The 27059-nt window shown below is 39.9% G+C and overlaps 1 protein-coding gene across 9 annotated transcripts in view; it reads left to right on the top strand.

Annotated features, from left to right (window-relative positions):
* The window catches only part of TNIK (TRAF2 and NCK interacting kinase), a 363868-nt gene that overhangs the window by 320825 nt on the left and 15984 nt on the right, over nt 1-27059 (top strand). For 4 of the 9 annotated variants that reach the window (XM_074327892.2, XM_074327878.2, XM_088794219.1 and 1 more), the window contains 8 exons: nt 821-918; nt 1703-1726; nt 7404-7588; nt 17790-17919; nt 22970-23134; nt 25281-25392; nt 25616-25702; nt 26208-26378. In XM_074327892.2, the coding sequence (XP_074183993.1) occupies nt 821-918; nt 1703-1726; nt 7404-7588; nt 17790-17919; nt 22970-23134; nt 25281-25392; nt 25616-25702; nt 26208-26378 (972 nt within the window). The remainder of the gene's footprint in view (nt 1-820; nt 919-1702; nt 1727-7403; nt 7589-17789; nt 17920-22969; nt 23135-25280; nt 25393-25615; nt 25703-26207; nt 26379-27059) is intronic. The other 5 variants (XM_019735239.3, XM_019735211.3, XM_019735248.3 and 2 more) reach the window with 3 other exon arrangements.

Genomic DNA, 27059 nt, shown 5'->3' with positions numbered 1-27059 from the left:
AACGGAAGAATCTCTCCCGCCCTAAATTGCTTCTTCTCTACCTACAAGCTCATAAATCGGGAGGGATGCTCTTCACTCTGTAGCTGTCAGGGAGCCCTCCCCTACCTTTGCTCTGTATCTCTATCCTAGGGTCGTTCCCCTTTATCATCAACACTCTGCTTTCTGCCCCTGCCTCTTTCTTGCTTCCTGAAAAGATCCAGACAACTCCCTCCGCCTACCGTTTAAAAACCATTCCATCAAATAAAATAGGTTTCTATTGTTTTCCACAAAATGCCATCACAATAACCTGTCCTCATGGGTAAGTGGTAAAAGAAGAAACCAAACATCACATCTTAATGTAGAAACTAGCTTAGCATCCTAACTGAGAATAGGACTTTGAGAAATCAGACAGAATTCCAGCTCTGCCCATCATTTCAGCATGACCGCAGGCCAGTATGTTATCTCTCGAAGTCTGTGTGCCACTGTAACATAGGCAAATGTGCCGCATGCTTGGGTTGGAGTGAGAATTAAATGAGAGAATTGCCACAGAAAGTGTCAAGTACTAGGCCTGACACAGCTACTGCTCAGTGAATGGTAGTGGCGATTGTGCTTGCTAGAGTTCTCATTATTCGTGGCAACTTCCGAGCTATAGGCCTAAATGTGACTGCTTACCTTAGTTTGCCTCACCATTTCCGGTTTGTTCATGGATGTGCTTGGGGATTTGCCTCAGTCAATGATGTGTCTCCTGAGTGATCCTGAAGGATGACTCGCCACAGAACTCATGCACTGGAGCCAGTACTTTTTGACGGTCATTATCTTTCTTGGCCCTGTTTTTTCTTAGCCAACAGTAAGTCAGAAGGATCACCCATGCTCCCCCATGAGCCATCCAAGGGGAAACCAGAAGAATCCAGGGATGTTACCCGACCTAGTCGACCAGCTGTGAGTACTTTTCTCTCAAAGAATTCTAAACTCTCAATTTACCAGAGAACCCACAGAACAGTAGTTGGGCGTACACTCATGACTGCAACAAACATTGTGGAGATTAATAAGAATGGATGCTAGAAGCATCCTGAAGGAAGTCATGCCTGATAAGGAAAGACGTGAATAGATCTTGGATTGCTTATCGGCTTTTAGGTATTTGTGGATCATTAGCAAATAACTCAGATCATTCCATAATTCCTACTCAGCAACTTTGACAAAAGGGTGCTGAACTAGCAGTGAAGGATACTTGGGCACTTTGTATGGGTTTCTCTTGTCTAGTCTGCCCTTTCCACATATTATTTTCCATGTGAATTAATATTATAATGTTCTGCTGCTTTTCATGTCTCTAGGACTATATTTTCGGGATCAAAACCTGATAAGCATGGTCTGGCATGGGGCCTGATAACTTGAAACCTAGCTGCATTGCTGTGACACAACAGACGCCCAAAAGCTTTTAAAAAAGAAATAAGAGCATTTGGGATGAGTTATCCACTTAAATTTTCCAAGAATCTTTTCTATGAAATAATTTTTTTTGGTTTACTCTGTTTATTACATTTTAAAACTAAGAAAGTGTAGTGAGCGTGACAATGAAGGGAATTTACACCATTCTGGGTTGAGGTTCTCTGTGTTCTTTTGCGTTTATCGGTTGTGTACTAACGATTCCCATTTGTGTCTAACCTGCCGCCTGTCTTCTGGCTTTCCCCCTTCCTGTGGATTCTTCTGGATTGGGTTCTTATCTCAGAGCTATAAGAAAGCTATCGATGAGGTTAGTATTACCTTTTCTTGGTCATGCTTTTGCAAAACGTAAATATAAAACTGATTTCCTGATGTTGACATTCAGAGAAGTGGCCAATTGGATTGCAGATTTAAAGTTCATTCATTTGGAGTGATCCACTGTGAAGAGACCCCCTTCAATCCAAGTCCTCCCAAGACCCTCAGACCCCCGTATAAAGCTCCAGAGACCTTCCAAGTCAAAATGTCACTTTTCCAATGTTCCTGTCTAGCTAAAGATAAGCATTAGTGCTTTGTGATTGGCAGAGTTTCTCATTCCAATATCTTCTAATAGCAAAGCCTCAGCTTTTGACCTCGCCAGCCTTGCTAGGGGATGGTGGTTTCACTAACAAAGAAAGAGACATCATTCTAGAGCACTCCAAATTTATAGTGTGTGATTTGTAAACAAGGAGTTACTGGGTATTGTTAGATTACTTTTGTGGGACATTAAGTACAGCAGCAGCAGCAACATCGACTTTAGTTAATGAATACTGGCAAGCTAAGTGACTTTATTTTCTTATCTGTAGAGACATTTTTCCATCAGGAAAGTATATGGTTTAGTCGATCTGAGGTAGCTTGCTCAGAAGGGTGACTGCCTTACTGCTGCTCGTCAGACCTGCATGAATACAGCATCCTGGAGTTCTTTATTTTGTTTTGTTTCGTATTGTTTTGTTTTGTTTTGTTTTGTTTTTAAGAGACAAGCCTTGCAAAAAGTCTTATTGCATGGAATCTGAAGACTACCCTTATGTCTTTAAGGCTGTAGTTCGGCTGAGCACTATTTTTGTGAAATAATATGGAAAAAGCACTGGCTCTGGAGTGAAGAAACTGTGTTCAAATTCTGGCTCCTCCAATAAATTACTGCCTGGGACTAGTCTTATAATCTCTCTGGGCCACAGTGTCCTCATCTGTAAAATGGGAATAAAAACCCCTGCCCTGCCTTGCTCAAAAGTTAAGATCACTCAAGATCGTGTGTTTGAGAGCATTTTATGAAGTGTTACATGCTGTGTAAAGCCAAGAGGTTGTCCTCATATTAAGGTTTGGGCCAGAGACATAGGTTCTTTTGGCAGGTGGGAGAAGAATGTTTCTATGCATCTAATCTTTACCAGTAAGAGCCTCACTTTCTCAGAATTCTGACTGCCTCACCACTCAGAGTAATTTAGAAAGGAATATTTATGGTTAAAGGATTATTGCTTATAAAAGAATGGCATTCTACATGTCTATAGTGTGTGGATGGCTTTTATAGGATGGAAAAAGAGGAAGGTTTTTAATTGCTCTGTGCCACAGCCTTGCTCCTTTCCTTCATAATAGTGAAAAGGGCAGGGATCAGCACAGCTTTTATCAGTTTTCTCCCAAACAGTTGAAAGAGAATGGTGTTCTGATGCTCTGGCTGCCAATCAAATGGTTGTGCGTGCACAACTCAGGAGAAATCTCATGAGTCCAGTAATTGCCATGGAGGTGGCTGTCCTGAGGAACAGTGTTCTCCTGGGTTCCATCTGGTTAACCCAGGACATTTTAGGCCTTTTATATATTGCTTTATTTTTGGTCTGCTCTAGCACACTGGACAGAGATGAGGAGTCCCACAGAGAAATAAGTAATTATGAGTAATTGAAGGAGTGTGAGCTGGTCACCAAAGTCTCTGAGGTCATGTGTTGTTAAAAAAAATCCCTCTGGGTAATTCTGATATCCCTACCCCTTGAGTATCACTAATCTGAGCCACTAAAAATACAGGGTTATTTAAAAAAAAAAAAAAAAAAAAAAAAAAAAAAAGGATTATTTGGTTCTACCTAAGTATCTCAATCAAAGACGATTTCTTCCCTACTTTCCCTCCCATTAGGTGACATTTTTGAGGAGGCAGTTTTGGTTGTCACAAAGTGGAGGTAGGAGACGTGCTGCTGGCATCTTATGGTTATAGCAGAGAGATGCCACTAAATATCCTATAGGGCACGGGAGAACAACCCACCATAGAGAATTATCCTGCCCCAAATGTCTGCAGTGCCACAATTGAGAGACCGTGAATTAAACCTTTCTCCCATCTCCTTTCCAGGGTTTTGATACGGCTTCTCCAGTGACTGATTTGCCATTTAGATTAAAATGAAAAGTCTTAAAACTCTTTTGAAAACTTGTTGCTGTTATTGCTAATTTAACAGTTTGATTTTTTTTTCATTAAAATCCATCTGGGGAAGTGTCCTGGGGAAGTGTCCATTAATTTGGCATGACTTTCTAATGGAATATGAGATTGTGCAGCAATTGGGTGATTATTTCACACAACCTTTGAAAATGCATATTCTTTTTACTTTAGCACGATGAAATATGTGGCATGAGGATTATATACACAAGCAAATACTGGCTTGACTTTACCACTGCTTTTTCGTTAGTATGTAGGAATTTGAAAAATTCCAGAGCACATACAGTTTGGACAAAACTTGAGCAATAACTAGATAAGGTACTAAGGTTAAGTGACTTCCCCAATGGTGTATCTTTAGATTTCCTAAAAAGAAAAAAAAAAAAAAAAAAAGAAAAAAAAAAAAAAAAAAATATATATATATATATATATATATTAATATGTAAAGACCAGCTTTAAAATCTTTATTATTTTAATAGTTAAAAAAATTGGACTAAAATTTGAATAAACCATATTATTTCTAAGTAGAGACCTAAAAAAGCACCTCTATATAAAGTATTCATAACTATCAGATTAAAGAAGGTTTTTTGAATGAAAAATTATATCAAGTTGATTCTAAACAGTGTTACATCAAAGAAACTGTTGGGTAAGGGTCTTTTAACTATCTTCACATTTGCTCTGTCTAAATATCTTACCATTTTGTCATATTTCTTTTATAGTTATATATTCTCAAATATTTTCATGCAAAATATATTATTAAATAGCACTTTTTAAAATACTTTTTAGCTCCAGGCTTGAGACAGCCAAGCAATAAATTACCACAAAAACTCATTATATGGAGAAAATTGGTATTGTCAGAAAATAAAGTGTATGAAAATGGATCTGAACCCAGTGATGTCAATTTTAGATCATGTCTCTTTCCTGTAGCTTTGCTATTGTAAATGTTTCCAGAGTGGATGGATAAGGAACAAAACTTCAGCTAAACTCATAGACTATTGGCAGTGGAAGATTTTTTTTGACTGGGGGTGTTACTTTTGAGTTACTCATTATTGTTACCTAGGGATTTTTATGTATGTCTCACCTTCCAAACTCTTACCAAATTAAACTTAAAAAAGAATTTGCAATTATTTCTTATGTTTCAGTAAAGATAGCTTTTTAATAATGTAGAAACAAAAAAAATCTAATTAAAGCAAAATTATAAACCAGGTCAGAACTTTAAAGTGTTCCTAAATACAGTGTTTGGAAAAATTTGGGTCATTTTAACAAGTGAGAGTTTCTTTAAATCAGTGGGCTTTGGACCAGCTAAAAATATCTAAATATTTTTTTTATTTTCTTTGTCTTGTCTTGAAATGTCAGAGATAAGGAAAACCAACCCATGGGGAAAATGTATTATTAATGTAAATAAATCATAGCTAATATTTTACTCAGAATTATTAACATTAGAATAAACTCTTTTAAACCATATTCTCTCTTTAAATTATAATAGTGTATTTTTAATGACATGTAACATTTTAACTGCTGATTATATTCTTTGATGGTCCTAAGTAAAGAACACAAAATAAACATCTAATTTGTTATTATTTTAGTGGTTTGAAGGATTATAATATCCTTTTTCTCTCATAGCTTTAACAAATGTATAGACTATATTTTCCTAGTGTGCTCAAGTATAGCATACCCTTCACTTTGTTCTCAATTTGATAAAGATAAACACTGGCAATTGCCATGAGGAAATAAGAAGTAAAAAGCTGAAATCTGAATATTAGCTTTTCTTATTTTGGCACATTGCCAAAGAAACTAGCAAATTTGCATAAAGTCTTATCTATGTGGCAATTTTCCTGTTTTTTAATGGTATGTGTTATATTTAAACACCTTTTAGTCTTTTTAGTATGTGCAATTCTATTTTCATTTTGATGGATGAGGCAAATACATCTACTGAGATTGAGGTCGTGCATGTGTGTACCTGTGCACATGTGTGAAAGCCCAGAAAGCATGTTTGGGTGGAAAATGCACAATTTGAATTTTCAAAGGCTCAATTCAAGTGACTTCAAAACAAATTTAAAAGTCATTATTTCTTTCCCTTCGGTTTCTATGAAATTAGAAAGAAATGACTCTTTCACTTAACACCTTGAACTTCCTAAATTTCTAGACCAAATGAAACACCTGAAGTGTTTCCTCTCCTAGTCTTAACCAATATAGTAATGCCTGACATATAACTGACAGTAAAGAAACATGAGGGTTTGTTGTTTTCTCAAAAATAAAATAATAATTATAATTTAATTGTATGTATTTATCACGGGTTTTTTTTTTTTTTTCAAACCAATTATGATAGATTATCAAATGTCATTTAAATCACCTACATACCTTTAATCCTACATCATGTGAATTAGACAAATAGACGTCTGGATTGAAATAAAGAGAGAATATGGCCATAAGAAAACTATGGGATTTAGTATCTTGCAATGAGTTTCTTTCTCCCTAATCCCCTGTCTCTCACTGAATGTTCTGATTCCCACATGGGTCACTAATATAGGGAGAAATGGTAAGACTAATGTCAAATTGCTTTTTCCTCATTTGCATGCTGTGTGCCATGGGCAGTGTAACCCATGCAAATTAGAGCCGCCATGCTTTTGCAGAATCGCTTCCCTCTGCATTGCTCTGAAAGCATGTAAAATAAAAGGTGATCAGATAATCAACACACTGCCTGCAATATGCCTGGTGATTAAATACCACATCATCACACCCATCAGGGTAAAGGTTTCATCATACTCATGGAAAACTGAAAAAATTATCTCTTCCTTTTGGTGTTTGCACATTCATTTTAGTAGTCCTCGCCAGGGTTTCTGCCAGGTGACTGCAGTGTAAACCAAAAGAAAATGAAACACCTGTAATTCTGGAAGAGAACTCCTTTTTTTATTTATTTGGTTTTTTTGTTCCTCTTCATTAACTCAGCTCTGGCTCTAAATTTCTGTGGCACTGGGCTTTGGGTTCGGCCATTATTTGATGTGGTGCCTCTGCTCTCCAGGGAATGATGACACACCAAATGAGTCATTATTGTAGCTGGAATCTCGGGAATTGCTCTGTTCTGTGACTGCTGCTAGATTCTGGTACAGTAGCAATCGTAACAGGGGAAAGGCCACGACTGGGGCGTGGGCAGGAATCCCACAATACTGGGGAGCAATTCCCAATCCCGTGCATTTTCCCATTAACTCTAAGGGTGACTAACTTCACCTTCCCAAAGTAAAATGAGAACTCAATGTTTGTATATATGTGTACACACACAAGGCACATGCACATATATACACATGGATATGCAGAACTGAACAGTCTCAGTCTAGCAATTGGTTTTGAATGAAGTTTAAATTTATTTCATCTTTTCTAGTATCTATGCACTACAAACATTGTTTTCTTAGTTCCATGCAGTAGCTATGTTTGTAACAATTCTATATAGAGCTTTTTTCTCGTTGCTTAAAGCTGGAGCACTGACTTGCTGAGAGATGTAGCTTTGGTCATACCTACAATTCATATATGCTGAACAAACTTTTCACCGTAGGATCTGACGGCATTAGCCAAAGAATTACGAGAACTCCGGATTGAAGAAACAAACCGCCCACTGAAGAAGGTGACTGATTACTCCTCCTCCAGTGAGGAGTCGGAAAGTAGTGATGAAGAGGAGGAAGATGGAGAGAGCGAGACCCATGATGGAACCGTGGCTGTCAGCGACATACCCAGGCTGATGTAAGAGGACTGCTTTTTAAATGTCGGCCAGGAGTGACTAGGTTTCCAAAACAAAAGGACAAGAAATAGGAATTAAATATAAGAGCGTTTCTGGATCTCTGGCAGAATCAATTGACTTTTGGGATTCAAGTGTTTATTACTGCTCTCCGTAGACGCAATCACTTAGAATATGTAGTGTTTCTAGGACTGCATGTGCTTTATCTAGGTACTGTTGTTGGATTGATTGACTGTCTCTTTGGTGACACTTTTCTTGGTCCTTGTTTCCGAACCAAACAATATTGACAGCCAGATTGTTGGCACGTGCCTGTCACCCTAACACTGAAAGAGTGAAATTATGGGCAGTGACATCTCAGGGTTAAAATTAACCTGAGACATATGTTCCATCACCACCATCACCACTAAATAAGGAGGAACGCACATAGCAATGTGGGGTAGCATCCCAGCCAAAGTATCAGGAGCCAGATAACCCTGCAGGAGACTTCTGAGTGTTTGACTTAAGTCTGCCCTTCGTGATTCCTTGCTTTACCTTCTTCATTGTCTTTTTTATGTGATCCTTTTTTTCTGTGGCCTGTGACATTGTCACCTACATCCTATCAGTCTCTTTGCAGTCTTCTTTTGGGATACTGTCTGCATTTATACCTCCCTGTAATTCCCTTAGTATTTATACCCTTCTTTTCTTTTTTTAAGTGAGAGGAAGGCTCGGTGTTTCCTTTCTCATTGGACTGGATCCTGTGACAGAATCCCTCCACTTCCTGACTTATTGCTTCTCCAATTCAAACAAAGCTATTCATACGATCCCACATGCATGTATCTCCCATTCCCTCACCCAAAGAACATAAGGAGCTGTTGTTCTTGTTTGCTGTAACTTTAACAGAGTGTGATGCTGACTTTCCCAGCTTCACTCCCCATTCAGCTCCATTTCTTTGGCTCACCTACTAGGATTGGCCATCACACCACACTCGCTCGCTATAGAGAAGATGCCATTTCCGGCCATAGAATACTGTCCTGTCCAACAGGGATTGGAGAGATAGGGCTGGCCAGTCCACAGGGAATGTCATCCATTGATCAACAATCGATATGTACCTGCAAGCAATTCTCAGAGGCAAATCCAATTATAGCTGAAAATCCATTCTTGTTATTTTATTGTTGATTACCCAGGTATTGACAACCATAAATATGCTAAAAGATGACATTTTGAAACAAATTGCGTTAAATTGCTTTTTTAACTGCAAATAAAATTGTTCTAGAAGCAAAATCACTAATGCAGAACATTTCTGCAAAATACGCTGGTCCTTTCAGTTTTTGTCTTGACTCAGCATTGGTTAAATCTTCTAGCAGATGTTTTGAATTTCCTTTAAGCACTGAGCGTACAATGATCAGGATGAGAGTAGATAATGAATTTTAAAGATTTGTAAAACTTTTATTGTATGTTAGACACCATACTGAGGGCTTTGAGACATTCAAGAAGTACATACCTGAATTCTGCCTTCCCGAAGTTTATATTCTAGTTGGAGAGAGACAAAATTATACCTGGAAAATTTCAGAGTAAAATAAATATTTGAAAGAATAACCAAAGACAGCCTTGGAGAGTATGTTAAATAGTGTTTAGTTTTTAAACCTCCTGTCCTATTTCACAAGGCTGTTGATGGTGTTCACCCTCCTATCGCTATAGAAACACCCACCTTTCTAAAATTGCCTGAATAGACCATGCTGCACTTCCGCTCTGCTGTTTGGCACTCTCCTGTCCCTTTAGGAATCACCTACGCACAGCCAAGCCTGCACAAGGAGGGGCCGTCCCTCATCTGTGCAGCCGCTCTATCTCACATGTATTCCTCAGTTGCATGTAGTGCCTCAAATGAGGCTATTTATACATGTTGTGTCCTTTCCTGGGCTGTGAGAGCCCTGAGGATGAGGACCGTGCCTTGTTCATCTCTCTGTTCTTAACACCTTGTACAGTGTCTGGAATAGAATTGGTCTTCATTGACTTTGATTTGCATTTAATTGCACTAAATTGAAATTGCAAGTCCTGGCTTCCTAAGAATTTGTAGCCTAAGCCAACAGAAAAACATGTACACAAATAACCATCAGCAAGATAGAAAGGAACAGGGGGTAGTGTTGGGATCTGGGGTGGGAGTGGGGAGCTTGGAGTTTGGTGGGAATGTAGGGTGTAGGAGAGGGTGAAGTCTGGACTAGTGAGACCAGATCAAGAAGCGTGCACGTAGCCATTGATCATGTATGCAGCCATTTGGGAACCGTTGTAGGTCTCCTGAGCTGGGGCGTGACATGGTCGGTGCTATATTTGAGAGAAATCATTTCAGCAAGATGATTTGGAAAGAGAACAGATGAGAGACTGGTAACAATTCAGAGGATCTATTACTATAATCCTGAGAAATAATAAATGGGTTATCCTTTAATGCTTGTAGTGGAAGCAAAACTTGATCTTGTTCTTGAAGAATTGGTAAGTTTTAGAGAGATTGAAATGATCATCCATTAAACAACATTTAAAGTATTTAATTATATGCAAGACATACTCAGAAAAAGCAGGATATAAATATGTACGTGTGTGTGCGCTGCTTATTCCAATGAGGTAAATATGTGAATTGACATTTTTGTGAATATAAAATATGGTCTGGTCTGCTACAGCATGATAGTTGTATGGCTAAGAAACTTCACACTATTAAAAAATCCATTATAAAGCAAAATTGTTTCTTTAGAAACAGGGTATTTCAGAGTTTAAAGTGCTCCTTACATTCTTATCACTTTTATTTTCTATTGTTAAGGTAAACCTTTACATTTTGTGCTATATATTTTTAGAGTAAATAAATAAAACATATATTGCAACACAGATCACTACCATAAAGTGTATACAAAATAGCTTCTCAGAAATGGAGCCCCACTATTTAGAGAAGCAGCTGTATAGATCCTAATGTGCTTTTTCTATGTAGAGTTCTGGTTTCATTGTAATAGCACAACGACTAACCTATGAGTGCACGGACCTTAGATTATATTCCCTAACTAACCAGTTGCACTATTTCCCACAGCCTCATGCATAGAAAAATAATGAGGGGAAAGAAGCACAGCAAAATTGTATTAGTGATCACCTCTGGATTACATGGCTATGAGGGATTTTTTATTTTATGTATATAGAATTTTATGATGAGCATGTACTATGTTTATAATTGGGGGGGAAATCAAAGCTTTCTAGAAGAAAAGGACGGTAAGGAAGGGCACGTAAGTTGACTTGCATCAAATCAAGCAAGTGGAAGAGGCATCCTTTTGTATGAGTGTCTCCCCTCAGGTGCCAGCCCGTGCTTCCGAACAGTACATGTGGGGCACGGTCTTGGTCAGTAGGGCCATCTGCTGCCACCACAGTCACTGCATTTTGTGCAGTCCCACAGGACGCAGCCTGGGCAACAAAAGCCACATACCCGTGTGTTCCCTCCTTTCCGTTCTCACTAGAAAGCCATGGTCCTGAGCCCGTTGCCCGCCTGGCTGTGGCCATGCTCCCTGTGCCTGCAGTGCCCTCTACCCTCCCTCCCGTCCATTCTTCAGGCTCAGGTCTTCTTAGCGTTGTGGGATCTGGGCTCAGGTGCTGCTGTATCCCTACTGCCCTGGGGCCAGTGGTTGCCCCAGCACATGCTCCAGCCAAACCAACCTCCTCATCAGTCCTTCCAAATGCCTTGCTCGCTCCCGCTGTTGTGCCTCTTCTTGGCATGACCTCTACCTTGGTCCCACATTCTCATGTACAACCTGCCTTCTATTTGACTCTCTGTATTGTGTTTTTCTGCTCTTCTGGATGCTAACCTCTTTAGTTTCAGAACCCGTGTCTTCTACAACTTATATATTCACTCCCCAGGGCCAAACCAAGGGCTGGTCACATAGCAGATGTTCAATAAATGTGTGTTGAATTGAATTACATCAATACCTGCAGGAACACTTTGATAAATCCAATTAGAGGAAAGTGTTCTAAACCTGTGACCTAATTATAGTACATTTTCTATAGTTTTCCTTCTAATCGGTGGAGGTGTTTTTGCTGTTGATGGTCTTTATAGGAATTTGGACAATTAATTTTTCCTACCCAGACTCTATATCAGAAAAATAAGTTTTAGAGCAGAGGATTTTTTAACTGTAAAATGTTATAGTTGTTGTAACCTTAGGTTTTTTTAATCATTGCTGTTTTAAAGTTCTTTTATTATTAATAAGTTTTATTTTTTAGAACAATTATAGATTTTACAGAAAAATCGAGCAGATAGTACAGGGGGTTCCCATATTACTCCCCTCACATCCTGCACACAGTTTTTTCTATTGTTAGCATAGAACATTAATATGGTACATACCGTGTTTCCCTGAAAATAAGAACTAGCTGGACCATCAGCTCTAATGCGTCTTTTGGAGCAAAAATTAATATAACAGTATTACATTATACCCAGTATTATATTATATTATATTATATTATATTATATTATATTATATTATATTATATTATATTATACCTGGTCTTATATTAAAATAAGACCGGGTCTTATATTAATTTTTGCTCCAAAAGACGCATTAGCGCTGATGGTCCAGCTAGGTCTTATTTTTGGGGAAACGCAGTATGTTACACATAATGAACCAATCTTGATACATTAAATAAAGTCCATAGTTTATTCAGATTTATTTACTTTTTACTTAATGTCCTTTGTCTGTTCCAGGATCCCATCCAGGATACCACATTTCACTTATTTATCTGCCATGTCACCTGAAACTGTTCTTGGCTGACTCATTTTCTCAGACTTCCACTGTTTTTTTGATGAACTTGGCAGTTTTGAGGACTACTGATTAAGTATATTGTAGAATGCCCCTCTATTGACATGTATCTGATGTTATTCTCATGATTAAACTAAGGTTATAGGTTTGAGGAGGAAGATAACAGAGGTAACGTCATTTTTATCACATCATATCAAGGGTACCTACTGTCAATAAGATTTATGACTGTTGGCATTGACCTTGATCGTCTGGCTGAGGTAGTGCTTGTCAGGTTTCTCTACTGTATAGTGCTTTCTCTTTCCTTCCCACACTGTACTCTTTGGAAGGAAGCCACTGTGCACAGCTGCACTTGAAGAGCAGTTATGTTCCCTTCTCTTTTAGGGCAGAGCATTTAATATATGTGGAATTCTTCTGCACAGATTGGTCTCTACTCCTCCATTTATTAATTTATTCAATCATTTATATCAGTATAGACTCATGGATATTTATTTTACACTTTGGATTATGATTCAAACCTTCTTTATTTTGTGGCTCAAATTGTTCCAGCTTTGACCATTTGAAGCTCTTGTGTCCCTTTGACTGACATTCCCCCCTCAAGCACTTTCTTACTTTCTGACACTATAAGATTTTTCTAGGCTCATCTTGTATATTTCCTCTTCCAGTCCTAAAATCAACCATTTCTCCAAGGAATCCTCATTCCTTTTATTGAAGAATGATACCAGAAACCAAGATTTGGGCATTAAGTGTGCTCATTGCTGCTGGAGTGTCATTTATTTTAGGCCCTCTCAGCTGACCGAGCCAGGAAATATGTCTGTATATCAACCTATACATGTACACCTATCTATAAATATTTCTATAAACAGTCATGCGCTGCTTAAGGATGGGGATATGTTCGGAGAAATGCGTCGTTAGGCAATTTCATTGTTGTGTGAACATCACAGAGTGCACTTACACAAACCTAGGTTATATAGCCTACGACACACCTAAGCTACGTGGTACAGCCTATTGCTGTACAGCATGTTACTATACCAGACAACACAAGATTAAATCAAGCACAAGAGAAAATGATGTAATCAAGAGTGTATGAGGCTGCTGTTGGCATAACACGCCATACTATTTTACAGCCAGCTTTTCTTTTTTATAAGTAGAAAGAGTACACTCTAAAATAATGATGAAAAGAATTGTATAGTAAATAGATAAACCAGTTATTTATTATCATTTTCCATTCTGTACCTAATGGTATGTGCGCTACTTGTATATGAGTAGCAGCATAGTAGGTCTGTGTATACCAGCATCATCACGAATGTGTGAGTAATGCGATGCGCTACAGTGCTGCGATGGCCATGACATCATCAAACAATAGGAATTTTTCAGCTTCATTATAATCTTATAAAACCACCATCATATATATGGTCCGTCGTTGACTGAAACATCATGATGCAGCGCATGACTGTGTAACCCTCTATCTATATTAAGCTAAGTTTTAATATAGGTTTAAACCTTTAGTAAAGGTTTAAAGCAGAAGGATGACATGGTCAGACTTTTGTTTTAGAGAGCTCACTTTGGTAGCTGTGAGGAGTAGATATGAGGGGGACAGAACTGGAGATGGGGTGGCCATCGAGAAGACTGTTGTTCAGGTAACAGAGGAAGCAGACCTAACGGGGATAGTCACAGAAAGGAGGGAAAATATTGGACACATGTGAAGGTGGTAGAATTGACAGGATCTAGACTGACTGTGAGGGTAGATGAGAGAAAGGAATCCAGAAGGACCATGGAGCACCGAGCATGGATGACTAGATGGCTGGTAATGCCACTCACTGATCAATAATACAGGAGGAAGTACCAGTTTAGGAGGGAAGATGATGGTTTTAGTTAGGAGTATGTTGAGTAGGAGAAACCTGTGGAGACGTAGGTGGTGATATTGAACAAGAAATTGAATAAATGAGTTTCTGAGTTTAAAAAAAAATAGATATATTGATTTAGGATTATTCCACACATGGGTGATAGTTGCAAATGGTAGCTAAGAGCATGTCAAGGTTACGGTAGAGGGAAGCAGAATCCTGGGGACCAGTAGCATTTAAGGAGGGAACAGAGGGTCAAAGGAAAACCAGGGAAAAGTTGCCTCTCAAACTCGGGGAGTAGAGGATGGAGTGGAGTAGTCAGTAATAGCAGACTCAAGCAAGAGGCCACACACCATAAGTATCAAAGAATAATCATTGAATGTGTGAGCTAAGAAATGACTTAAGGATTTTCCTTGAGGTGCTTGAAGTCAAATATAGGAAGCAACAGTTTGAGTGAATTATACATAGTGTGTTGAGGAAAAAATGGATAGAAATGGAGACCTTTACAAGCAGAACTTTAAGAAAAGAGAGAAATTAAGGGTGGATGGTAAATGTAGGTTAGGGTCAAGGGAGAAGTTTCAGTGAAATGAGAGAGAGGAGAGACCTTATCGTGTTTATTGATGGGGGGCCCAGGGTGGGGAGAACCAGTGCAGAGGGAGGGATTGTGAAAACACAGGAAGGAGGAGCAGAAGAAATAATTTCCAATTGACATTGTTCCTCTGCTCTTCTATTTAGCTTTGTCACTAAAATAGAAATACTATATTGCTAAATAATTATTTTGTCTTTTGCCTGTCACTTTATGTAATTTATTAGTCTCTCAACCTCCATTAGATTATAATCCTCTAGAAATTAAAGATTATGTCATATTTTTAAAATATTTTTTCTAGCATCTAGCACAATGTGTATCACATAATATAAACTTTTAATAAGTGAATATGTGAATGAGTGAGTGAATGAAAGAACAAATTTCTAAGGGGTTGACAGAGATTGATGTGTCAGAGCACTGAGCTCTGAGCCGTAAAAGAAACATCCAGGGACGGAGAGGTTAAATGATATGCAGGGAAAGTTTGTCTCTCAAACGCCAGGAGAGTAAGAAGAAAAAAAATACAGGTTCTCTCTTATTCCATCTACAAGGACTATTGCTGGTAGAAATAACATTTTTTTAAAAACTCAAAACATCACGAACTGCTCACTATAAAAATTGATCACAGATGAAGCAGTTCTGCCTCATGAAAGTGAAAGTATAAAAATTGACCCAGGAAAGACATAATCTCAGTAAAAGTATTCACCAAGAGGTAAAACTGATGGTGGCCAACACTACACACTGTAAAACTTGCTATTGACTAAAAATGGACAAATCTTCTTAATAAAATGTATACCTTTAAAACTGATCCAGAAAAATTGGACTTGAATAGAAGTAGTAGCTACAGAAAGAAGCCTTTGGAGGATATGGACAAAAAAATTAGTTAGTAGATCAAATCTTTGCTGTAAAATTTACATACAAAAGAATTGGAACCAGTGGTGATAATTTTAGTAAAATAACCATGAAAATGCAGAAATTGGGAAAGAGTTTAACTGAGTTAGGTGGAAAATTAATCAAGGAATTGTCTTGATGGAATTAGCTCTACAAAATACTTTTCTATAGAAATTCATCCGTGTTGACATATTTCTCATTAAAATGTCAGGATAGAATCAGAATATCATCAAGGTAAAAAATCTAAGTGGACTTCAAATATCTTTGACCTTTGACCTCCCATGGGACTCTAGTGCTGAAAGGAAACAACAGTGGCAGCCTGGTAGTGACCTCCATCAGTCTAGCCGTTACCAGTGACAAAGAATGCCTGAGTGATGAAGAAAGGTGGCTTCCTTCCTGAAAACTTAGACTCTTGATATATGCTTCAGTAATGATTTATTTATTTTGCACCAAATAAGAATTTAAGGCAACTAAAAAATATATACAATAAACTAAATTTTTGAATAAATGAGTAAATATAGTTTTGAAAACTAGTCTGTTTTACCGATCTAGCAATATGTCAGGAATTCATTGCAGCAATTTCCTTTTCCATGTTTCTGGAATACTACTAATAGTTCCTTTCTGGGGATGAAATACTGAAAAGGCGTCTTCAGAATTTCTTCCCAAACATGTCAGTTGTAACCCATATTTAGATCATTCAATTCACTGCTCCAGTGTAGTCATTTTGAAGTTAAGTGTCTTGATACACTTTCTTTTGGGGGGGTGGGGGTGGGGTCTGGACTCATTTTTACCTCTCTGTTTTGCATACAAGCCCTGATGGATGTCTTCTCTGTCCCAGAGCTGTCATAGTCTGTAGTGTTTTTTGCTTCTGGGATTGAGTATTTCATCAAGTCTTTGAACATTGATAGGATCCAAGAAACCAGAGATGATTCTAAGTTTTTAAGAAACAATTAAAAGAACAAAATGGTAAAGATGTGGTTAATACACCTGAGAGAAACAAGAGATGATACCTTTTCTTTAAAAAAAAAACAAAAAAAAAACTCCTGCTTTATGAGAGAGGTGGGTGGTTTTCCTATTTCCCGGGGGAAGTAGGAGAACCACCAGTACAGCGTTAAAACCTGAAACCTGAGCCAGGTCTCCTGTCTGGGTCGCTCAATTTCTCTTGGTGCCAATCTGGTTCTCTCAGTTCCCGTGGTGCTGTGGTCGTGCCACAGGGTACAGGAAACTTGAACGTCTGCTTTCGAGGCGTATGTTGAGATCCTGTTACCTTCTCCACAGTATCTTAAACATGAGAGCAAGAAACAAATTGGAAATAAATGTGCCACAGTGGAGGATGATTACAGAGATTTTAAAAAGTACGGACTACTGTTTGAGTTAAACAGCCTCGTTGATGGGTGCTCTGGTAAACCAGAATACCCTTAAGTGATAGTTCTTCTTTATAAATAGTATAAAATCCATTTTTCAAATGATTATTTTTTTGTGCTCCTACTCTGCGCTGGGTGCTGGGTACACAGTGATGAGCAGAGAGACCAGGACTCTGCCCTCACAAGCGTATGTTCTCATGAGAGAGAAGGAGAATGGTAAAAGATAAAGAATTTCAAATTGTGATGAGGCGTATTAAGTGAAAAGGGTAAAAAGAAAGAAGAAGAGCCGGTGGCATAAGACGTAGATAGGTGGTGAGAAAAGGCTTCTCAGGCAAAGCATCATTTAAGATGAAATTAAATGAATACGAGGAGACCAGGCAAAGTATCGTGTAAGATGAAAGAGGGAACCAGCCAAGAGCCAGGATGGGAGAGAACTTTCCAGGCAGAGGGAATAGCATGTGCAAAAACACTGGTCAAAGAAGGGGTAGGGAAGGCTTGGAGATCACACAGAGCCTGGCCGCTCACTCTGGCTGCTGGTGGAGAACAGGTCCGGAGGGGAGGCTGCAGACGTGGGACACCAGTTCAGGCCTCAGTGCAACATTAAAAATGACTATGGAATGTACTTAAGGCCACTGGACTGTATACTAACAAATGGTTAAAATGGTAAATTTTAGGTGATGTGTATCTCACCACAATAAAGAAAATGAACATTGACAGGAAACAGGTATTCCCTAAACACACATTATCCTGAATATTGTTCCTTCCCATCTCAGACCCACAGGAGCTCCCGGGAGCGTGGAGCAGTACAACGTGGGAGTGGTCGGCACGCACGGACTGGAGACCTCTCATGCGGACACGTTCAGCAGCAGTATTTCAAGAGAAGGAACCTTAATGATAAGAGAGGTAAGTTGGTATAAAAACTGTATGGGGCAAGTGCGTTTCTTAAGTGCTTTTTATATTAGAGCTTTCACAGAGAATGTTTATGGCATGGATTTTAAGCATGAGGAGGGGGGGGACTTGTGCTTCTAAATGGCTGAGTGATTTTAATTGTCCACCACTTTCTTTCCTGTATCCTTCTAAGCTTTTGTGGTGTGACTTAATTTCATTAGTCCAAATTCTTCAGTAGGAGCTATGGAAATGGGAATATAGAACTCGAGCCTGAAGATATAAAACTGGTAAACCCAGCTTTTTCCTACCACAGGAAAATAGAAATGATGGTCTTTCTGAATAGCATCGGTGGTGTTATTATGCCTCTTCCTCCCATGGTTTCATCCTTGTGGATTTTATGAAGAAAATGCTCAGTAATTCCAAGAAATGATGATACCATCTTATCTAGTTAAATTAACATTTAAAAGACTATTAAGCTATATTAGTGAAAGAACAAAGGAATACACAGTTCTACTTAAAAAATACACCTTAACACTTTGAGTGATTTTTTTTTTTTTAAACTCTAGGAGCATCATTTCATTTGGGATGGGAGCCGCCCCCCCATCCGTTCCCTTTCACCTGTTGCTCCACCATGCAGTACCTCCCCATTGGATTTGTGCTACCCAAAAGGGCCTTGGCAGATTATAGTCCTTCTTTTCTTCTTTTTCACTTTATTGTCACCATGTAAATTTGACAGCAGGTCTTTACTTGAAGCAATGTAATGGCCAGTGACACTGGGCAAAGTTACTTGACCTCTCCCTGCATCTGTTTATCTGTTGGCTCATATAACGATTAAATGAGTTAATACATGTAAGCATTCAATCAGTAACTGTGAACTACTTTGTTTTATTTCATTGTCTCCACAGAGTTGAGCTCTCCTTTTCCATGTTTTTATTCCCCACTCTCCCCTCTGAAACATAAACATATACCATCTGTCATTCTCCTTCTCAGCCACAATAGGTGGGGAAACCCTAATAGCAGGACTCGCTCTCCAAAAAGGCAGGGGACATCTCAGTTTTGTAAGGAAGATAGGAACTGTAGTTTTGAGATGAATAAAGCCTTTAAAGGAATACTTGGCAGTAGGGTTAAAACTGGAAGAAGAGTTCACAAAGCAACTTGTTAGAATTTCATTTTATGGCCTTGCCAAATCTTTTAAGTAGACCTTAAAGACTTCTTTCATGTACGTCTCAAATGAAAAATGGACCTCGCAGCTGAAGTTGACATTGTATCGTGCTGGTATATAAGTCTCCCAAGGTGGGGAGTGGATAATTTCAATGGACCTATAGAGGGCTTCTATCTCTGTGACTTGTCACTTGGGAAAACATGAGGAAAAATGTTCTGTCCTGAGTTACTCTCTGACTCCAAATAAAAGGACTCTGATTTCTAATGTGGTTTAAAATTTGCTTGAATCTTTATGACAGAGCCAATACCTTGAAGTAGATACTTGGAGCCACATTTTCTGTTCAGTTAGCAGCCACATCCAAATGGCTCCGTATTATTTAAATCGCTCTGATACTCTATGACCACCATCAATCGCTTTGAAAATAGCATTCGCCAATATCTTATATGAGTTTGATCTGTTGAGAATCCCCAAATCTTTTTATCCTCTCAATTTCTAAATTCTACCTTCCCAGATGTGGGCTTTTAAAATAACACACCTTGAGTTGAAATCCATTAAAAGTATATGTATTAAAAAATAAATGAATGAAAGTATGTCCCTCACAAAATAATAAGAAAATAAAATAAAAACATTATAGTAGAACTAGTTTATAGGGTGTCTTCATTCAGTTCCCCAAGATGAACATCAAGGAGAACTCACTCAACCTGTCATTCTCATGGGAGTGGATTAAATGGTTCCACAGGAACATACGGGCTCTACCACCCATGATCTTGTCAGCTGCATGAATTTGCCCTTGTAGTGCACACTGCTGCCCCTGTGGCTCTCCTTTTTCCTATCCTATGGCCCCACAGAACCTTTCTTTACTCACAGAACACACCACATCAGCTGTCATCTGCCACTTTGTCCCTGGGGACCCAGCTGTTGGCAGAGTTGTTCTCCCTTCCCCACTGCTGCCCATTCTTCACCCAGCAGACCCCTGTGGGCCTGGCTCAGCCTTCCCTTTATTGAAGCCTCTCCTGGGACTCCATGCCCCTCTGTCCATAGCATCTTTCTTACTGACCAGCTGGTACTTCTCCACTGTCTGTCCACCCCACTGAACCAGAACACTGGCTTATCATCATGAAAGCTCTTTTGGCTACGAGTAATAGGACAAAGACCTCATTTAAAACAGCATAAGAAAAAAACACGGTGGGGTGGGTATCAGAGATGGGAATAAAGATTCAGAGGTGTTTCACAGGAGGGCTCCAAAGGCAGTGAGTTGGGACCCTATGCAGGGCTATGTAGACACTAAAAAGGAATCAGGAGCTCAGGCAGCTTCTCATGTGCACCTCTCTGGCTCTCTCACTGCCTGTCTCTCCTTCCCCTCATCTCTGTTTCTTCCGCATTTCTCCTTTGCTCTTCTCTCTCTCCAAAGTCCAGCTTTCTCTTCCTCCCATGCACGTGCTGTCATCGCCCTCCCACCCCCATTGCAAAATATTCACCACATCCCAGTTCAGCCGCTCCGTGCAGACTGACCAGTATCTCTCAGGCCTAATAGTAAATTCCAGTGGGAGTCTGATCTTGCTTCACTCAGGTGTCTGCTCCTGGTCAATCAGCTGGGGCCGAGAGCAGAGCCACCTAGTACGGCAGCTGCCCAGAGCCACCTAGTACGGCAGCTGCCCAGAGCCCAGAGCTGCCCAACTTCACCACTTACAACCTATGTCACTCAGCAAGTTAACTGAATCCTTCACACTGAACTTTTCCTCCTGTAAAATGGGATAATGGAAGCTAGGCCGTGGTGCTGTGAGGATGTAAACACAGTGTGTTTAACGCGGTCCCAAGCGTTGGAACATTTTAGTGCCCACCCCCATGGGAACGGGAAGGGTACAAAGATTGTAGAGATTTGGGGGCTGTGTGACTAGGTCCTGGAGGGCAGGACAGTTGTCCACTTCTCTGTGTTCCCAGCAGAAGGCCTGGCATAAGGAAGCGATTTAATTCTGAGGAGGTGCTGGTTGAATGAACAAAAGGATGATGACTCAGGAGTGGAAAGATTCAGGGGTCATTGCTGATTCCTTCAGGCTTCTCACCGTCTGAGCCACTTCCCTTTATGAGCCACTTCCGGTTTTGGAAAACCAATGGGTCTGCATCCGTTTTTGGCTTGAGGCAGAATGCTGCTGATAGAAGAGAGACTGCAAAACTCTAAAGAGACAATGTGTGATTGATGTGACTGGAAAGCTGAGGGGGGGAATGCTAAGCAGCATTTTAGTATTTGAACAGAAGTTAGAAGGAAGGTAGAAGCTGCCCAGTACAAATAAAACATAAAACAGGAGACAATAAAATAAATTAAGACAGAACCCCCAAAATGTTGTTTAGAAGATGAAATGTTCAGATGAGCACTGTGACAAAACGAATCAGATAATGCCCCTCTCTGGGACAGTTTACAGGCCAGGAGCATGTTACCAAGAGACGTAGAGGGCACTAAGGCTTTCTGGTTATTGCTCAGGCTTCCTGGTGATATCAATTCCATGTACCCCTTTCAGGAACTTGGGAGTCTATTTCATCTTGCAAAACTGAAAAAAGAAAAGTGCCTCCTTTCCCTTCCAACCAGAGGCAGGTGCAGAACTGTAATTGCAAGACCAGGACAGGTTCTGGAAAGAAGAGGCCAGACCCGTTCGGTGGTCAAAGAAACAGCATGAACCGTTGCCCACGCCAGCCAACCCCAAACAAGGCAGGGGGTGCATCTGCCTTGTTTCTGGCTGATTCCTGCATGTTCAGCAAAATGCTTCACATTTAGTAGGCACTCAGAAATGTTGGGTAAATGAATGGAAGACAGAAAAGACAAGGAAGGGAATCATTACTTAGTCAGGTCTGCTCTGAGAATCCTCAGTGAGCTAGTTGCATAAATGTGAAATTAGGAAGCACAATACCAGCATGGACTACATACAATGTAGGCACTGGCTTTTAGGGATCAGAGCTGCCTTTTAAGCCTGTATTTCTTCCCTGGGGTTTTTGGAAGGAGGCTTTGCTCTGCCAAGCAGTGATTTATGATTTGTTAGATCATGAAACCCTATTAGTAAAAATTTTAGAGCATGCCACATAATACAGTATATTTATTTATTTACAGATCATGCATTTGCCTATTGCAAAAACATACACACATTATAAAATACCCCTAAAGGGCACTAAAAGGGGATGCCATAAATGGCATTTCAAAAGCTTTACTAGTCATGATGGCTTCATTTTTTTTTTAGTAGGTGCTGTCGTAAGGCACCACAGTTAATCACTGAGAGATTCAACATTAGTGATAGTAGGTGTAAATCCATATTTTCAGATAATCTTTAGATCATTTCCATGTTTTCTGGGTAACTCCTGTCAGGTCTGATTAGTTAATCATTGTTATGACCCTGTGACTGACAGAGAACCCTATGAGTGGGTATCATCTCTGCGTTTTCTTGGAGTACATGGATTATTAGCATTATCTCATCCCATCGCTTCTTTTCAGCAAGATTTTAGGGCATGTGTCTGTTTCGTGGGTTTGTGTCATTATAACCTGGTAACATGATCTGTAAATCCAGTTAACAGTAGTGCAGGTACAGACACACACAAATATTTGTTAAGTGTGGGTCCCACTCAGCCCCTCCATCTGCAGCATTCCTGCCTTCCCACAGGGAACCCCCACATCCTATGTGACCCCTGACTGTCCCTCATACAGCAGCATAAAGCCTCAGGGTCAATCCACAAACTAAATATTAGCAAAGCTTAACTTCTTTCTTATTTTCTTAGGTAAAATAGAAATTTGAATGTTATCTTCCCACACTCCAGTGGGTCGATTTGAAGACCACTGTGCCTGTGCTGTGTGAGGGGTGACATCACTCTGTGACCTTTGCCCTCCCGCTCTAATACCCACCATGTGTTATACCCCCTCAGACATCTGGAGAGAAGAAGCGATCTGGCCACAGTGACAGCAATGGCTTCGCTGGCCACATCAACCTCCCTGACCTGGTGCAGCAGAGTCACTCCCCGGCTGGGACCCCAACTGAGGGCCTGGGGCGCGTCTCCACCCATTCGCAGGAGATGGACACCGGGACTGAAGTAGGTGCTGGGCAATAGCCACCACAGCTCTGTTCTCCTTCAGGCGGTTCTGAAACCCGGCTCTCTTCAAGAACGAGGCTTTGCCAAGCTAGAAACGTGTTTGGTTGGTTTCTACTGTAGAGCACATACTCAGATGGAGGAAACCATAGAAGCAGAGCAGTGAAAAGTTCTCAGCTCTCATCAGGACCAATACTTGCTTTCACAGATGAGAATACTGAGGTTCAGAGAGGTTAAGAGCCTTGCCTAAGGCACACAGCTGATTTGTGACAGAGCTAGGAGCAGAATTGGGACCTCCTCTCTGCCGGGCCAGTGATAGAAACTTTAGCCTAAAGAAATTCCAAGGCCAGTAGTTGAGGTTCATATTTACATTAATTTAGTTAAACTATGTTTGACGTAAATGAAATGAGGTCTAAATGACTTATTTATGAAAAATAAAAATCAATAAATAGATACATGCTGAAAGTGTTCATCTTCCTAAACTCCAACTTGCAAGAGAAAGGGGGAAATGGGATATTATCTTTCCTATATAGAAAGAGTGCAGGGGGAAAGCCCCAAGAAACACAATCTGTTAGGCAGTGGTCGTACATGTCGTGACCAAGACTGAGCGCTCTGATGAGTTCACAGTACCTGATCATGTTTCATGAGTATCACGTGAATCACACTTACGCACTATATGTGTTCATAAAGCATGTGCACTATTGATTTGATGTTGTCTACACACTAACTTTTTATGATGCACCCTTAGAATTCTAAGGTTATAGAGCAGATAAGCTTTGTTTGCCCAGAGGAAAAGAACACAGAGGCGTATTAGAAAGTGTCACGTCCTATTACAGCTTCATGCAGTGTGGGCAGGTATTTTTCTGCCTGCACACCTCTGTGGGTACCAAGGAGGACTCCGTGGGGTTGGACCCCTGTTCAAATTCTGCTGCTGTTCCAGCTTTAAGTGGAAATATTAGTAGCTGCCCACCTCCTCCATCAGAGACTTCTTCTAAGGCTCAAAGGAAAGGGTGTACGTGAACATGCTCTGTTTGGAAGGAGGAGTCCTAACTTGTGGAGGATGAAATGGTTTTGTTTTCATAGCTGGAGGGGAAATCTTGAATTAAATCAGATTGGATTTTTGTGGTTTTCTCCTTATATAGTTAGGGGTCTTGGATTGTTGGTTTTATTTTTAAATAAAAACCTAATAATAAAGTTCAAAACTAAAAATTTAGGTACAGACATTTATCAAAAAAGAGGTGCTTCTTAAGTTAAATGCAGGTCTCTTTATGATATTCAGAGAACTTGCATATAATAGAAGGAATGGAGATGACAGACAAAATGGGGAGATTGATTATTGAAGAAGCGCCTTTGGCAAAACTCAAATGTGGAATATCGTGACACGAAGCCCTGATAATTCAGTTTACTGTTCAGTAGTCTAGTTCTGACTTCATGTTTCATGATGCTGTCCACGCCCTTGAGATTTATTTTTTAAATAAGCCCTCAAGGTGCATTGTCTGCAAACCTAGTATCTTCATGAAGTCCCCCAAATTAGGCATGTAAATGTAAGTATCCTTTTAAGGGAACTCACATGGGAAGAAAAAAATCATAATCCCTGGGAAAAAATGGTTCCTGAATTAAAGATTTGAAGGCTCCTTGAGCCAACACCAATTTACCTGCATCACCAGGCCAGTGTGGAAGGGCCCAACGGCCCCCAGAGGAGGGACCTTTGGTCAAAGGTGTTCAGGATGAAGCACTGCTGTGTGGACAAGCTTACTTAACTTATTACCAATTGCGTCAGCCTTTCTTAAGAATATTTGGTCCATGTGAAATTGCTTTTACTTCAAGGGAGACATAAGCTCTGTCACCACAGCCATCGCCACAGATATTAAGGTGCTACAAATGGTGCAAAATACAATTTGCTCACTGCCACTCTTGCAGTCTGGTAATGAATGAAACCTTGCAAAGGCAGAGTGGCTAGTGAATGACTGATACCAGGACAAGCTGGAGAGAGAGGCACACACTTTGACTAGGGGTTCCAGTGTGAACGGTGAGATAGACTAAAGAGTCTGTCGTTATTTTCAAGCCCAAGCAAAGTATTGTTAGCATTTTGTTTGTTGCTGCAGCATTTATTCACCTGCTCTTCTTAATCTTCTTGCTTATTGACTAGTATGGCATGGGAAGCAGCACTAAAGCCTCCTTCACCCCTTTTGTGGACCCCAGAGTGTACCAGACATCTCCCACTGATGAAGACGAAGAGGATGAAGACTCATCAGCCACGGGTAAGCTAGAAGGCCCCGATGTTTTAGAAATAGCTTGGTTTTCCCTTTTGGTATGGCCTGATAAAAAAATCATCATCATCATTAGTTCAATAGTTAAGCCGTTTACTGCTTAGTCCCCGCCTTAAAGGGAAGACTTTTTTTTAATTATTATTTTTGTAGGGTTCCTGAAACAAATTTCTTTCTCTCCATTTTTCTTTCGTTTCTTCTATTTTGCTTCTGGTAGGAACCCAGAGATATCCAGGGGCCCTAGGAAAAGCTGTCCCTCAGAGATCTCCAAACTTCCCACCTATTTCTCAAAAGCAATTTCTGGGTACAATGCTGTGCACGCAGTAGATACTTCATCAGTGCGTGTTGCGTTGTGTTGAGTTCTACGTGTGTGCTTCCCACCGCAAAAGTCTGGCTGCTTTCAAGACGAGTCTTGCTTTCTAGACTTCTGCAATTCACTAATCATCAGTCTCAACTGAGGCCACTTTGGCAATTGATAATGTGGAAATTCAAAAAGTACATCTTTCCGCATATATTACACGAGATGGGGATGGTGCATTTAATTTTTTGAGATGAATATCAATTCCCTACTCAAGTAGTGTCGATAAGCCTGTTTTACTAATAGATAAAATACTGCATCTGTGAATGACTTGTACTTTATTCTACTAAAAAAATATGAAATATGCAGAGTGCCAGAGTTTCTTTGCCTTTGCTATAATATATAACGTGCACTAAATGAGAAGAAATCATTGTGTTTTGAAGCCCTTCTCCGTATCTCCACTGGTTATTTTATAAGATGCCACTGACTTCTCTGATTCTTTTTCTCAAAGCTCTGTTTACTAGCGAACTTCTTAGGCAAGAACAGGCCAAACTCAATGAAGCAAGAAAGATTTCAGTGGTAAACGTAAACCCAACCAACATTCGGCCTCATAGCGACACACCGGAAATCAGAAAATACAAGAAACGATTCAATTCAGAAATACTTTGTGCAGCTCTGTGGGGTAAGTTGCTGCTTTTCACCACTCAGTAATGAATTGACGCTCAGACATTTAAAGCCTGTGGATCTCGTCATCAGAAGAGCACTGCTGTAATCACGGGTGTTAGAAACCTGACTTAGAACGAACGGCCTTGGCCTCAGGAGAGATCAAGAGCAATTTTATATGTAGAAAGAACTGACACCCTAATACTCAGGGTAACAAAATGAGATTCAGAATGACCTTGTCACGTAACAGTGATCGACTAAAGCCAACAACAGAACTATCTACTACTCAATACACACACACAGTGTGCCCAGCACTGTGTGATGTACCCCACATCCTGTGATCCATACAACATCCCACAAGGAGAAGAATGGCTTTACCTCCATTTCACAGCTAAAAATTCTACCCAGCGTATTTTAGTAAATTGCCAAAGGCCATGCCACTAGTAGTCACAAGATCAAATTGAAAAGGACAACCCAAAAATAAAAGAAAAGGACAACAAATGATGAACCTTCATTTAGTTCAAAACATCAACCTGCAGTTCTTGTGAAAAAGATCTTAGCTGACCTCTAACTCAGTATAGGAGTGATGAGAGTTTATCACAGTCCTGGTCTGTGTTGTTATAAGCATCATGGTCATGTATAGACCAAGGAAAGACTTAGCCCAGCTGTACCCCATCTAAAGTACTAGGCCTGATTTGGG

The sequence above is a fragment of the Rhinolophus sinicus genome, chromosome 17 (assembly GCF_057876585.1).
Source record: "Rhinolophus sinicus isolate RSI-liver-muscle chromosome 17, RSI-T2T, whole genome shotgun sequence".
Classification (NCBI taxonomy): Eukaryota; Metazoa; Chordata; class Mammalia; order Chiroptera; family Rhinolophidae; genus Rhinolophus; species Rhinolophus sinicus.
Note: the sequence above shows the minus strand (reverse complement) of the source record. Positions and strands in the feature narration are given on the sequence as shown.